This window comes from Pseudochaenichthys georgianus, chromosome 15 (assembly GCF_902827115.2).
Source record: "Pseudochaenichthys georgianus chromosome 15, fPseGeo1.2, whole genome shotgun sequence".
Taxonomy (NCBI): domain Eukaryota; kingdom Metazoa; phylum Chordata; class Actinopteri; order Perciformes; family Channichthyidae; genus Pseudochaenichthys; species Pseudochaenichthys georgianus.
This window is the reverse complement of record NC_047517.1, coordinates 17,742,366-17,758,359: the sequence shown is the minus strand read 5'-3', so window position 1 is coordinate 17,758,359 and position 15,994 is coordinate 17,742,366. Positions and strand designations below refer to the sequence as shown.

The 15,994-nt window shown below is 42.4% G+C and overlaps 1 protein-coding gene across 1 annotated transcript; it reads left to right on the top strand.

Annotated features, from left to right (window-relative positions):
• Positions 1 to 8,959: 8,959 nt before the first annotated feature.
• On the top strand, positions 8,960 to 15,327 carry opn6a (opsin 6, group member a). Its single transcript, XM_034100115.2, has 6 exons — positions 8,960 to 9,098; positions 10,648 to 10,853; positions 12,835 to 12,934; positions 14,181 to 14,285; positions 14,374 to 14,597; positions 14,725 to 15,327. The coding sequence occupies exons 1-6, from the start codon at positions 8,960 to 8,962 to the stop codon at positions 15,166 to 15,168; spliced, it is 1,218 nt and encodes a 405-aa protein (XP_033956006.1). The 3' UTR covers positions 15,169 to 15,327.
• Positions 15,328 to 15,994: the final 667 nt, after the last annotated feature.

Sequence of the window (15,994 nt, the reverse complement as noted above, 5' to 3'; positions counted from 1 at the left end):
TGAACTATGCCTATACCGCAGCCATTATCACATTACCCACTTTAACAAGAAGACTCACACCACAGAGGCATCAGAAAACCTCGCTCTCTCTGGGCTGCAAACACAGGCAATCCTGTCTCCTAAAAATTACGTTCCCACAGAACTAAACTGCATTCTCAATTACCTTTAGCTAGAAACGTATTTACTCCCACCTTACGTTTGTTATGAACGTATCTCAAATACGTTTATTTTCTACATATCTTCTAGAAGCATATCTTCTTCCACGTTACGTTTGTTATGAACGTATCTTAAATACGTTTATTTTCTACATATCTTTGCCATTTATTGTCTTGCTTATAATAATGATAATAGTCATTTATAAATATTATTTTAGAGCACACATTTGAAATCGAGAATCGGGCTCGATATATGGTTAAATTGAAATCAGTAGGCGAGGCTGTAATTTCTCCAGCTGTTACTCTCATGAGCGAGGCAGAACATAATAGTTTTAACATGACAAAAAGCTGCTGTGTCGTTTATTGCACCTCAAACATTAAAACAAATCCAGAGTTACGTGTTTCTGTACTTCCTCTAAGAAGAAAGGACAGTAAAAGAAGAGCTCTGTAGCTTCAGGCTTGATCGCCGTTCAAATGACAGCGTTGGTTTCCCCAAAAGTGGGCGGGGCTGTAAAGTGAAGTAGATTTTACTCTCATCTATTATTCAAAACCATTCTATTTATTCTAACGTAAATTACATGCCAGTGTTTTATCTTTTTATTTATTTGTTTTTATTTTAAATCGTATAATGTCGGACTTTTTTTCCGTCTGTGAGGAAAATAAATGGGGTTTAGAGCCTCAGAATACTGAAATCTGTATTTTTTAAAATCTTTTCCTTCTAATTTGTTATTCTTTTCTAAATAACACACTGTTATTTACTCAACAATAACACACAATTATCCTTGTTTTTATTTATTCATTTAATTCTATAATCTTGGGCTTTTTAGCCGTAAATAAAGTCACCGGAAACAGACGGGACATTTCGAGTGATACACACCACAAACCACCCACTGAACTGATTACCTAAGATCCTCAGCTTGAAGCTTGTTGATTGGATGTTTTAGCCGCAATGCACGCTGGGATATGGTGTTAATAAGATATGATATCCGACAACGAAAAATAAAATAATACCTAATTCAGAGTGTGCTTGCTTTTCTCTTTGGAAGTCATCACATAACGGCATTGTAATACACGGTTCGGCTGCATTACATATTACACATCTGCCGTAGTTCTTTATTTATAGAGCCCTGATGAGAAGACTTCTGGACAAACAGGAGAACTGCCGCCAAAACTGAATACTTGACGTGGATCATAAATATATCAACAATTAAACAACATCTTGCATTTCTTTTCACAAAATACGTCTCCTTGCAGTATCAATAGTAATTCGGCTGACTTTTATATTTGATCCAATTGGTATATTGGTTATATTTACACCATAACGGTGCACAGCTGATAGAAAAGGACTTATAGTTTTTAAAGATATTACTGATTTTCTTTGAATATCAGAATGTAAATACTGAGTTGAGGGAATAGTCAGGGGATTTGGGTGATGGGAGACACATCTATGGAATCACAATTTCAATAGCTTACCATTAAACGACGGATATGCCTTTCTGTCTGTGATGTTTTACAAATCAGATATTAATGTGTAGAAGTAAAACAAGAGAAATAGTATAGCAATATCCTGTAAAATTATGTAAAAACATGAATAAAACTACACATCTTCAGATGTTATACATACATAAGTGTCGACGCTAATAATACAAAGTTATTATTAGTATGCTGTGTGTACCTTGTGTGCACCGCCTAGTAGTTAAAGCATGTTATTGAACTATTTTTGTTGAATAATGTTATTTGATTAAAACAATATTAAGAGTACATACTTTCATAGGGGGAAAGTAGAAGGTCAATGATAGAAATATAGAATATAAAAAGTCAAGAAGATACTAAGTGATCTCTACAATAAAACAGTGTAGTGCCGGATGTACACAGATATTAATAGGAGGATGTGCAAAACAGAAAAACGAATTCACCTTTATTAACACATTAAAGAATACTTTAGGTTAAGGTCTTCTTTTAAACAAGAAAAAAGCTTTGGGGGTATCTATCTACAGATGAATATTAAGCCTGACAAAGTACTTAACATCTAAAATATTGCTTTCCTGCAATGTTAACTATGTTGAAGCACTTATTTTAACTGATATAATACACATTAATTATACTCTTATGTATGTAGTAGATAGTATAAGAAATGTGCAGAATATGACAGTTTAATGGTGGAGGTATACAGTACACACATATTGATAGATGTCTTGTAATGCACTGTTGAGGAACCTGCGACCCAAGTTGTGTATAAGTAGAGAATAACGAGTAATGAATATACTTTATAAAGATCTGCAGATAAATGTTTAGTCTTCTGAAGCACCAACTATCAAATATCTCTCCTGATTGTTGGCACTTGACAATCACCTTACCTGAATTGTACTCAGGTGTAACTAAAGTCTGCTTTAAGGGTTGTTTATATTCCACATCATTAATCAGAATCTGCAAAGTAACTAAAATAAATGTAGTGAAGTAAAAATACCAGGTTAACCTCTGAATTGTAGTGGAGTAGAATTACAAAGTAACAATGAGCTGTCGTGTGGGTATATATTAATGCTGCCCATTATGGATACAAGCGATTTTCACCCATTTAGTAATTACATGTTTTAAATGTGTACACACCAATGTGTTTCCTATCGCCTAAACCTCCAGGGCTGTACACAGACGACAAAAAAAGTCCGACATTATACGATTTAAAATAAAAACAAATAAATAAAAAGATAAAACACTGGCATGTAATTTACGTTAGAATAAATAGAATGGTTTTGAATAATAGATGAGAGTAAATCTACTTCACTTTACAGCCCTGCCCACTTTTGGGGAAACCAACGCTGTTATTTGAACAGCGATCAAGCCTGAAGCCACAGAGATCTTCTGTTACTGTCCTTTCTTCTTAGAGGAAGTACAGAAACACGTAACTCTGAATTTGTTTTAATGTTTGAGGTGCAATAAACGACATAGCAGCTTTTTGGCATGTTAAAACTATTATGTTCTGCCTCGCTCATGAGAGTAACAGCTGGCGAAATTACAGCCTCGCCTACTGATTTTAATTTAACCATATATCGAGCCCGATTGTCGATTTCAAATGTGTGCTCTAAAATGATATTTATAAATGACTATTATCATTATTATAAGCAAGACAATAAATGGCAAAGATATGTAGAAAATAAACGTATTTGAGATACGTTCATAACAAACGTAACGTGGGAGAAAATATGTTTCTAGCTAAACGTAATTCAGAATGCAGTTTAGTTCTGTGGGAACGTAATTTTTAGGAGACAGGGTTGACACAGGGATCACTGCAGAGCTGAAGCTATGTCGTGGGGCGTCTTTAGGTGGAGGTGGGGCCGAGCAATGACTGTGTTCAGTGTTTGCTGCTGGACGGGTGACAGTTGGGGTCGGAGGTTTACTTTCCCTCAGCTCCGTCACTCTCCCCGGACTGGTTTTCGAAAGGCTCAAAGAAGAGGTTTGATGAGGAGGACTCGGAAGCACCGAGGCATCTGGCAGCAGCGGCGGCCCTTCCCTCCACATCCTGAGGGCCAGCAGAGCTGCTCTGTGGCGGCTAGAGGAGGAAAACAAGGTGCACACTGTGATCTAAACACTGGCCGAGGGGGGGCGGTTTAGGTTACCCCTTCGCTAGGTGTGTTGCCACAGAGCAGCTCACTGTGAAGAGCAGCAAGGTGGAGGAGGGGAGATGTGGTGCAATTGTAAGTTTATACATAACAAAGGGTTTTAATCAATAAAATAGGAACATGTGTTCGTGAAATCCCCAAACTCTCCTAATAAATATTTGTTCTGATGGTTGTACTGAAAGTGGGTTCTAGATGCTCTCACACTAACATCAGAGCTCAGGGAATTTGTCAGGGCCCACATTAGCTCACACTGACTTCATTACTCGTATGATTCTTCTGGCCTCAGTGTACATAAAGATAAATGTGCTTTACATTATAGTTAAGCAAAGTCTCGCTGGCAGGACAAAAGTCATCGTCTGTATGACCCTTTTCTTAATGGCGGTGATTAGTGAAAACTAGAACATGTCTCTGGAGAGGAGGTATCAGTGTCACGATTCTCAGGTTATGTCACGTTTGTAGTTTTGTCTGTGTTGGTGTTTTTCTTGTCTTTGGGTTTCCTGTTTTATTGTGTTAAGTGTTCACCCCCGTTTCCTGCCTGTCTGCTTTCTGTCTGTTTCCCTCCCTGATTACCCGATTGTGTTCACCTGTTGTCCTTGTGTTTCTCCTCCCCTGTCCAGCTGTGTCTTGTTCTGTGATTACCCTTCTGTGTATTTAGTCTAGTCTTCCATGTCGGTTCATTGTTTCCCCTCCATGTCATTCCACGGTCGGTGTTCCTTGTGCTGCTCGTTGGTGTTGGATATTTTGGATTCTGCCTTGTTTTGCCACAGCTTTAATTTATTTAATAAAGCTCGCTTTTCGTTATTCTGCATTTGAGTCCTACCTGCTTCACCCATTCGTAACAGAATGAACCGAACAAATTTGGACTCAGCAGATTTCAATGTTTTGGCCCCACAGGCGGAATGTCTTGGGTATTCTCTGGAGTACATTTTTTACACCTGGAAGAACGCCTCATCTAGACGGGGTAAAGAGGCTGCTTTGAAGGAGGCACGCCGGGAGGTTGCTCGCAAGCCCTGGCTCAGGAGCTTGTTGCCGGAGTGGCTACAAACCTTTACAAGTAGCCCTGAGGAATTGGCACAAGCTTCTAACCCTTTCCTGGGATCCGACTACTGTCCTGTTGAAGGTCCACAGAGTCTCCAAAAAGCCTCTAGGAGACGCAGGGCCAGGATTCCAGCCCGTGCTCCAACAGCCATGATCCCGGCTTCAGTTCCGGTTTCCACAGCCATGGATCCATGCACCAGTACCGGCCCACAGAGCTATGTTTCCTTGCTCGATTACCTGGCCCACACAGCCATGGTCCAGGCCTCTGTTCCGGTTCCAGCGGCTCTAGTTCCAACCTCAGACCTTTTCTCAGGAACCCGTCTGGCGTTTGGAGGTCCACGGAGCCTCCAAAAGGTCTCTGGAAGATGCAAGGCCAGGATTCCAGCCCGTACTCCAGCGGCTCCGGCTCCAGTGCCGGTCCCAGCAGCCATGGTTGCGGCCCCAGCAGCCATGGTTCCGGCCCCAGTCCTGGTCCCAGCTGCCATAGTCCCTCCTCAGGTCACTTTCCTAGTACCTTCTCTAGTCCCTTCTCCAGTCCCACCTCTAGTCACTTCTCTAGTCCCTACTCAAGTCCCTTCTCTAGTCCCTTCTCCAGTCCCCTCTCGAGTCCCCTCTCGTGTTCCATCTCTAGTCCCTACTCAAGTCCCGCCTCTAGTCAATTCCCTAGTCCCATCTCTAGTCCCTCCTCTAGTCACTTCTCGAGTCCCCTCTCCAGTCCCCTCTCGAGGTCCCTCCTCTAGTCCCTCCTTTAGTCCCTCCTCGAGTCCCCTCTCTAGTTCCCCTCTCAAGTCCCCTCTCGAGTCCCCTCTCAAGTCCCCTCTCGAGTCCCCTCTAGTTCCTCCTCTAGTCCCTCCTCTTGTTCCTCCTCTAGTCTCTCCTCTAGTCCCCTCTGGAGTTCCGTCTCTAGTTCCCCTCTCGAGTCACGTCTCAAGTCCCTACCCAATGTCCTGGTCTGTTGAAGGTTCCGCTGGGGGTCCTGCCAACTCCATGTCCTGTCCCGTTGGAGGTCCCGCCGTCTACTCTCCTGCCGGGGGTCCTGCCAGCTTCTTGTCCTGTCTCGTTGGAGGTCCCGCCGTCTACTCTCCTGCCGGGGGTCCTGCCAATCCTATGTCCTGTGCCGTTGGAGGCCCCGCCGACTACTCTCCTGCCGGGGGTCCTGCCAACCCTTTGTCCCGTCCCGTTGGAGGTCCCGCCGTCTGCTCTCCTGCCGGGGGTCCTGCCAGCTCCTTGTCCCATCTCGTTGGAGGTCCCGCCGACTGCTCTCCTGCCGGGGGTCCTGCCAACCCTTTGTCCTGTGCCGTTGGAGGCCCCGCCGACTGCTCTTCTGCCGGGGGTCCTGCCAGCTCCTTGTCCTGTCCCGTTGGAGGTCCCGCCGACTACTCTCCTGCCGGGGGTCCTGCCAACTACTCTTCTGCCGGGGGTCCTGCCAACCCTATGTCCTGTGCCGCTGGAGGTCCCGCCGACTGCTCTCCTGCCGGGGGTCCTGCCAATCCTATGTCCTGTTCCTCTGGGGGTCCCGCCGACAACTCTTCTGCCGGGGGTCCTGCCAACCCCTTGTCCTGTTCCGTTGGAGGCCCCACCATCACCTGTCTCACCGGGGCTCCTGCCAACTACTGGTCCTCTTCCGTGGGGGAACCTGCTGAAGCCTGTCCCACTGGCTCCGGTTCCTGTTCGGCCGACACCGGGTCCTGCCCGGCCTCCGGAGCTGTCTGGTCTTCGCCCTCGAGCCCGGCCCCCTCAGAGCCGCGGTCTTCTCCCTCGAGCCCGGCCCCCTGAGTGCCGCGATCTTCATCCTCGGGCCCGGCCCCCTGACTCTTCCTGCCGCTGCTTTTGCCCTCATGCACGGCCCCCTGAGTTTGCCCGCTGTGGCCTTCGCCCCTTTTTGAACTTTGCCTTGCCCCCAGGCCGTCCACCCGAGACCCCCTCCTTGGTCTCTGCTTTTCCCCCGGGCCGTCCGCCCGAGACCCGTCCTCCAGACCCCCTCCACCCACCCTTTCTTGGCCCTAGTTATGTGTCCTCCCTCCGGTCCCCCTCCACCCACCCTGCTGGACCTTTTTTTGGGACGTCTGGGATCCGTCCCTTGAGGGGGGGGGTTCTGTCACGATTCTCAGGTTATGTCACGTTTGTAGTTTTGTCTGTGTTGGTGTTTTTCTTGTCTTTGGGTTTCCTGTCTTATTGTGTAAAGTGTTCACCCCCGTTTCCTGCCTGTCTGCTTTCTGTCTGTTTCCCTCCCTGATTACCCGATTGTGTTCACCTGTTGTCCTTGTGTTTCTCCTCCCCTGTCCAGCTGTGTCTTGTTCTGTGATTACCCTTCTGTGTATTTAGTCTAGTCTTCCCCTGTGTTCCATGTCGGTTCATTGTTTCCCCTCCATGTTACTCCACGGTCTGTGTTCCTTGTGCTGCTCGTTGGTGTTCGATATTTTGGATTCTGCCTTGTTTTGCCACAGCTTTAATTTATTTAATAAAGCTCGCTTTTCGTTATTCTGCATTTGAGTCCTACCTGCTTCACCCATTCGTAACAATCAGTTAGTAATCATTGGCACAACTCATTTTCTCAAGGGATTTCTCTGAATGGGTAAGATGCTGTTAATTGTTGCCAGACTACATAGCTTGTAAAACATTGCTCTTACTAGCTCCAGACAATATGAAGTGACAAGATGTTTCCCCATGTTGTTCCGTAGGGCCCTATTTGAACAAACAGTATTGGAAAAGTTTGGAATAGACATTTTGGGAAATACGCTTATTGGCTTTCTTGCAAATAGTTAAAATATCTGTACAGTAATTATGAAGCTGTTTTCTAGCTAAGCTAAACAAATGGGCTGTTGGCAATGGCTTTATATTTTCATATCCTTTCAAATAATTTGAGGAACCAAAGCATATCAATACAAAAGAAAAAGGGCACTCAAATAAACAGAGTATAAATGCTTCATGTAGTTATAGCCAAACACCACCTCAATCTCAAGGTTGAAAGGAATTCCACCATTATCACTATGTGTTCAAAGGCACTCCACTTACAATATTTTATGGATATTTTCTAGCCCTAAGCGCATTACGTCATACATACACTACAACTTCTAACTAAACAGGAGAGGGCTCGTCCGGGATTTGAACCCGGGACCTCTCGCACCCTAAGCGAGAATCATACCCCTAGCCACCACATATTATAGATATGCTGTACACTCAGATATTTTCTTTTGGTAGTTGTGAGCAGTAGCGAGGTGGTTTCCAAAGTGAAAAAGAATGCTCATACCCAGACTGTTATCCGGATCTACTCCAAAATGTATTGGATTCTATTTTGGCCCATGCTTTACCTTTCCACCAAGTTTCATGAAAACCTACCCAGTATTTTTTTTGTTAGACAGACAAACAAACCAGCGAAACCAAACCTAAACATAAAACCGTTGGCTGAGATAATTAGTGCTGAATAAACTGAGCTAAACTAAAATGAGAATATATGCTACAAATTATGTAACCATTCACTGTGAGTTGTTTAGTTAGAAATACAGATTAGAATACAAAAGTTTAGTTTTCTCCATTTACTTAAAGATCCTCAGAATGATACTAATGGATTGGGCTGATTGTTTGACATATTGTATAACATTAATCCTTATTCTGTTTGGATGTCTTGGCAGAAAGTTAAATCACCATCTTTTGAGTTGGCTGCTAAACAAGACTGCAATCAGATAGATTGTTCTTATTTCAGCAAGAAAATGAACAGTTTACAAAAATCAGCAATGGCAAAGGAGGCAATTTGAATTTAGAAAAATAGTTCAGCATTAGTAGGTGTAGCCTCCACTGATGGCCTTTAAGCTTCTTTGTGTGAGATGAGTCTATAGGACTTTAATTAATTAAAATAAATGAAACCCCTACAGAAGCAATTTCCATTAGTAGAACAGCTGACCAGACATTTCCCTGTAGGCTTGGATTTTCATCCAAAATCTCTGCTTAGTTGCTAATAAATAGAGAGGATTACAGGTGCAATCGTTTGGACAGTGAATGGTGAGGTATTAGCGACCGGGATAAGCTGGATTTAAAATGAAATAACCGGGCAGGCCTACTGTAACACAGTCGTATCTACTGAGAGCAGAGGGGAGCAGAGATACTGGAGAGGACAGCAAGGATTCATGCCTTGCCATCAAAACAGAGGCCATGGAAATTACATTGAAGGGTTTTCCTATGAAGGTGGTAAATATTCCTTGGAGGAATAATAACCTCAGTACTGTGAATACAGAGCCACCCCTGTCCGAACAAGGAGAAACTATCGTTGGAATATATCTGTTAGTGTTGGGTAAGTCAAACACCATACACTGAATTTAATGTGACTTGAAATGTCTTTTTTTGCATACTCATTACAATTTAAATAAAAAACATTGCAAGCACCCTAGATGAATGTCTATGAAGCTGATATGTGAAGTAATGACAATCTTCTTGAAATATATCCTCTTAGTTTCAAATTGTTCTGGCTTCCATAGCTCTGTACAAGAAAAAACCCAAAATAGTTGTGTCCTTTAAACCCCTCAGGACAAACACTAGCAAGAAAGAGTAACACAAGAGTCCAAACAAAAACAACTGTTGTTCCTCATGTTTCCAAGAGTCCCGCTGTCACCGACAGTCTGGCACTGTCCACGTCCACTAATGCAGGCCAGGGATTTTGTGTTATTTAGACTGAGCTATAAAAAGAAATACAATTATCTTTTACTTTTACTAAAATACAGAATAGTCATGCTTTCTGGATCTCTGTTCCATATCTACTTTATTAAGTTATCCTACTCCTCTCTACTGCATTGTGTACTGCTCTATTGAGTTATATAATGCCACGCTGTACTGCATTGCCCTCCACTAAGTTAGACTTTTTGGACTGTACTTCAGAATCATCTTTAATGGTCAGGTATGTGTATATGCAAGAACTCTTTTTATTCAACGTACTTTCACAGACATAGACATAAAGCTAGGTCAAGGAGAACAAAGCACTTTCTTATACTATTCACTGTTATCTACTCTAGACTCCATTGTTACCATACTCTCCAGCATTATGCTAGTCCATAATATACAGTACCATAACATACAATAATACTATAATATAATATAAAACAACACACTATACAACACTTTAACATAATATACTCTACCACATTGCATGATTAAATTGAATTGTATTATTGTGTCGTGCATATAACTAGGTTGTGCTGATCCTGACACCCAGTCCATGCCTGCCTGCATTGCCAGAATGGGAGCAAATCTTTGATGCATCAAACATCGTGTAGCTCTTTTCTGTATGCTGTCTACAATTTTACATTCTTTCAAGCACCATATCACTGCAGCATTAGTTACTCACTACACCCTAAGGCACTGTACACCCTCTACTTTGTTCTACTTTACTTAAGTACACAATGAAATGATGTGATCCTAAACTACACTATACTATAATGTACTGCACACTACTATTCTATCCTATACTACACTGTAACATACTATACTATACCTTATAAGAATAAACTATAAAGGACTGCACTATACCACAATACACTATACTATAATGTACCATACTATACTATACAGGACTATACTATATAGGACTAAACTATATAGGACTATACTATTCTATACTATAAAATACACTTTTTTCTATCATAAACTAGTATCTCATGATCTTTAAAAAAAACGTTTACTATTCCAAGTACTAAAATGTACTATACTATACTAGACAGTTTAGTGATGTTTGTACACTCCAATACATTTCACAAATATATTACTTTAAAGTAGTGTTATAGTAACTGTACCAAACAATATGTGTGCCAAAATACTCACTGACATGCTGTTTGTTTGTCTGTCTGTAGGATGGCTGTCCTGGTTTGGAAACAGTTTAGTGATGTTTGTCCTGTACAGGCAGCGGGCCTCACTACAGTCCACCGACTTCCTCACCTTAAATCTTGCCATCTCTGATGCCAGCATCTCCATATTCGGCTACTCCAGAGGGATCCTGCAAATATTCAATGTCTTTAGGGACGATGGGTATTTGATCACCTGGATCTGGACGTACCAGGTAAAAGCAACACCAACACAACACTTAATTTAAACGGGTTACATTGAAAAGAATCACTTCATATTTATATGCTATAAATATCTTCCACCAAATCTTTAATCATAATGCAATTTGCAGCATGAACACCAATCAGAAACCTTGGATTGAAATGACTTGAAAGTAATGACTATGCAGAGTTCTAAAAAACAAATGCATCTGCTTTCTTGGGCAAATCCCAATTAATAAAGTTCATTAAAATAATCAGTGCTAGTCTTACAGTAAAGTGAGTATGTGTGTGTGTGTGTGTGTGTGTGTGTGTGTGTGTGTGTGTGTGTGTGTGTGTGTGTGTGTGTGTGTGTGTGTGTGTGTGTGTGTGTGTGTGTGTGTGTGTGTGTGTGTGTGTGTGTGTGTGTGTGTGTGTGTGTGTGTGTGTGTGCAAAGGATTATGCTAGTAGCCATGTGGGCTGGAGGTTAAATCTGTAATAAGATTACCGCTACGGGGGCCTTTAAATGGGGAAACTCTTCAAGCAGCATGGCACCTGTCAACAACCAAACAGGAAATAAATAAGAGACATGATTGCTGGGTTAAATCAAATGTTCTTACATTTTGACATATCATTTGTATTAAATTAATGAAAGAGTTGTCCTCAAATTCTAAGAATGTCTATGTTCCTTCCACCCCCAGCCTCAGCTTGAAATTAAATAGTTGTCATACTTTAGCCTGGAATTCATTCCAGGGTATTTTTCTTGCTCAAGGCTGGCTGTGGAAACGTTGATATCCGTGAGTGAACGAAAACAAGCTGCTGCAACCAAAACACTTTAAGTCCCAGGAGTGTAAACCCCCGAAATCTGATAGAGACATATTTTGTAATTGTGGTCTGCTGCTCTTATGAGCTTCAGTAGAGCCATTGAGATGATCTCATCTCTCAGGCATCCAATATCAGGTTTTCAGGTGGGAAATAAATATTTGCATAGCAGCGGCAGTACGCCCCTCTTATTTCACCTTCCCCTGGGAGAGGTGGGCTAAGGGAGAGCGAGAGTCAGAAGTAAATAGGTAAGAGGGGACAGAAATAGAGGAGGGTAGAAACAGAAAGGTGAAGGAGACAGGCATGTGAGAAACATTAGCAGATTACTACATGGAGCATGATGGGACATGAACGGTTGCAAGCTAGGCCAGATCCCTGTGGGACAGAACATTATTGAATATGATAGAGCCTTATAGGATGCTTTGAAGTTGCAAAAGGGATACAGGGAAAGGATTGTCGAAATAATTTACAAGGTGAACAAAAATACTTTGAATTTAAGTCATTACTTTTCTTATGTTTGTTTCAAATTAACATATTTTCTCATGAGCCAGGGCAGAAACACTATACTGTGAGTTTATCAGAGAAGATCAAATCACATCAGTCCGAGAAGCCACCGTCCTTATGTCCCATGTCCTTCGTTATTATAAAAATAGGGAAGGTGCTGAATGACAAACATGCCCAGACCAGACGTTGGCAGTCCAGTAATCTGGCGAATGTGAGGGGTGAACAAACGTGATGACTGACAGTAATAGGATTAGCACTAAGGAAGATCAAGAGAGTAATCAGAGACCTTAACTGATCCATGTCACCTGAAAATGGTACACTAGGGAGCCGGTTGTTGCATAGTTGGAGCCAGACTGAAACAAAGTCGCATTATTCCCTTTAAGGAGAGCTGTGATTAAAAGATAATCATCCCTAACAATGGACTGATGCTTAGAAAAGGTTCATTGTTGAATGCATTATTAGGCAGTCATTGAAGTGACGGTCTGAAGCATATGTTTCAAAAGGCAGCAAGTGCCCTTGAGCTGCAGCGTCTCTATCTGATTAAGTCGAAAGCTAAATAAACTCAACAGACAAAGATGTGAAACAATTAGGCATGCAATGGATCCCCCCCCCCCCCCCGAGGCTTCGAGGAGCAGTCAAAGACATTTCAGAGATGTCGTGTCATGATTCTCCCCTCGCTGTGTCTCCTCCAGGTAGATGGCTTCTTTACCCTACTCTTCGGCCTTGCAAGCATCAATACCTTGACCGTTATCAGCCTCACCAGATACATCAAGGGATGCCACCCAAACAAAGGTCAGATTTACCCTCTTTGAATTTAAGTGAGATTATAAACAAAGCTTAAGGCCGGAGTCTCTGCCCACTTCACATGGGGAGTCTCTGCCCACTTCACATGGGGAGTCTCTGCCCACTTCACATGGGGAGTCTCTGCCCACTTCACATGGGGAGTCTCTGCCCACTTCACATGGGGAGTCTCTGCCCACTTCACATTCCTGCAGTTCTTATCTGGCAGGAAAGTGTGTTTAGCTGCTAATGAAGCCTCATTACCGACTTCAGCTGTGGAAATTACTACCACTTGTCTCAAGCAATTTCATTTACATTTTGCAAACGTATCATTAAGTTATCTTGAGGTGACATTTTCTATTTTCGGGTGTAACTGATGCTGAAGAATGTCTTAATTATATGGAAATTAGGTTTAGCAACTGCCTCTGTTGTGAGAAAATGAGTTTTTACTGTGTGACTGTGACTGTTCGTAAAACACAACAATATAAAACCTTTGTATATTGGTATCACATGCCATGTTTTACATGGTACAGTACAACTGCATCTTCTAGGTGTAGAGGCATGTGGCGCAGTGGATAGAGCCTTGGTGTTGGGGCCATGGGGTCACAGGTTCAAACCCCACTATAGTCAGCATGTCGTTGTGTCCCTGGGCAAGACACTTCACCCCAAATTGCTCCTCTGGGGATTGCCCACAGTATTGAGTATGTAAATCGCTTTGGATAAAAGCGTCTAACAAGTAACATGTCATGTAATCTACAGCAACAGATAAGGATACAAATCTGAAAATCACATAAAAACAACCTAATTTTAGGTCGAAATGAAAGGAGGCCAGGAGGATCTTAGAAACAACATGAGGTAATTCAGCAAAGATGAGTAACCCATGGCAACAAAGTACATTGCCAATCCTAAAGATTATATCCCTGGCCAATCCCCTCACAAACTCTACTGCACTTCTCATGTGTTATATTGACATTAGATATGGGAACGCTATTTTCTTTCTTCTCCTGAACACAACGCTTTGTGTACACTTTGTCAACAGAGGTTCTTTTCAGTCGCAGATGTTTGCAAAGGCTGTTAATATAAGAAAAGGCAGCATTGTTCAAAAAATGTCACACTCTTCACATTCATAACAAGTCAAGAATGCTGCATCTTGAAGTGCCTCTCACTCTGTCCTGTTTTCTAACCTTTTCCAACTCCTACACTCTGTTCCATAACGTGGGAATATTATATTGTAATGTTCCTGTTGTATTTTTGGCAGCTTACTGTATCAGCGTGAACACCATTGCTGTATCGCTGATCTGCATTTGGACCGGAGCGATGTTTTGGTCTGCTGCTCCACTGCTAGGCTGGGGCAGCTACACAGGTCTGTTCTCACACACTATCACAATGGAAGAAATGAGAATACAACTTTTGAAAGCTTGGATGTGACCTTAGTGTCTTGTTCTTCTTAGATCGAGGATACGGTACCTGTGAAGTGGACTGGGCCAAAGCCAATTACTCCACCATCCACAAGTCCTACATCATCTCCATCCTCATCTTCTGCTTTTTCATCCCTGTGACGATAATGCTCTTCTGCTACACCTCCATTATCAACACAGTGAAAAACACCAACGCCATGACCGCAGATGGTTTCCTTACATCCCACCAAAGGAAGGTGGAGAGAGATGTCACAAGGGTAAGGGGGAAAAAGTTGATATCTGTGGGAATTGATTCGAAAAGTAAAATAAGACTCTTTAAAGAGCTCTTTAAAAGGGCCCTTTCTGTACAGCTCCTCTAAATTATTCCTTCATGTTCCTCTCCAGATTTCCATTGTAATCTGCACAGCTTTCATCATGGCCTGGTCCCCATATGCAGTCGTGTCTATGTGGTCAGCCTGGGGCTTCCATGTGCCAAGCACAACCAGCATCATGACACGTCTCTTTGCCAAGTCTGCCAGCTTCTACAACCCGCTCATCTACTTTGGCATGAGCTCCAAGTTTCGCAATGACATCTCTGTGCTGCTGCCCTGCACACGGGAACGCAGGGAGGTGGTACGTCTGCAGCATTTTAAAAACTTCAAACCTCAGGCTGAGGCCCCGCCCCCAGCTGCATTACTTCCTGTCCAGAATCCAGAGGCAAAATACGCCACAGCCATTCCTGAAAGTGACTCAGGGGTCAACAGCCCTCCCCACACGCCTCCATTTGTCATCACCAATGACCTGCCCTCACACATCGAAACATCAGAGTACTGGTGTGACAGGCTCTGAAGACATTTCACCAAATGCTTGGGGAGATTAAGAGTACTTTTATATATTTGTTTCTTACCCGTGTTAACAGAATGTACTTGTAATCTGTGTTAATGAATTATTTTCTGAATCTCAAGTGGGATTTCACACTTGTTGAAGCAAGGGTTTTCATTTCCAGCTCTTACAATTGCTTTATTTTGCCAAAGCATCAAGGTAAGATTAAATTTACAATACAACAATAGTAATATTAGCAATAACACAACATACTGCAGATAAAATACAACAAAATGAAGACTGTCCAAATATGTGTGTGTATGTTTTTGACATACTGTCCGGTTGCAGTGCAGCTAAATATACTAAATGTCCATCTCCTTATCTTTTGTTTCTGTTTGAAATTAACATGACATTTCTTTAAGGTTTTCCATTCTGATATTATTATATTTGTCACATTTCCACCTGTTTTACAGTGACCACAGAGTCCTGCCTCTGCCGGTAGCCAGGCCTTCTTGCGATTGTTGTTTTATTCAATCCACATTGGTAACAGCTATGTATAAATCGGACATAAACTGATTTACCTGAACGAAGTACTCCACCCCACAAAAAGTGCAGCCAGTAATGTAGTGAAACAGATGTAGGATAACATCTGGAAACATTGAACTGTACTCACTGTAGTAGCTTCAGAATCATTCGCTGATTGATGCCATAGGCTACTACACTTTGTCACCTGTAGAAATGTAATTTAACATTTCCATTCACTGAATCATCATATCAAAGGGATGCAGTGTCTAAAAACAAAAAAACTCTACTTTTCTATGGGTGTGGTGAATTTTATAAAAATGTTCTGCCT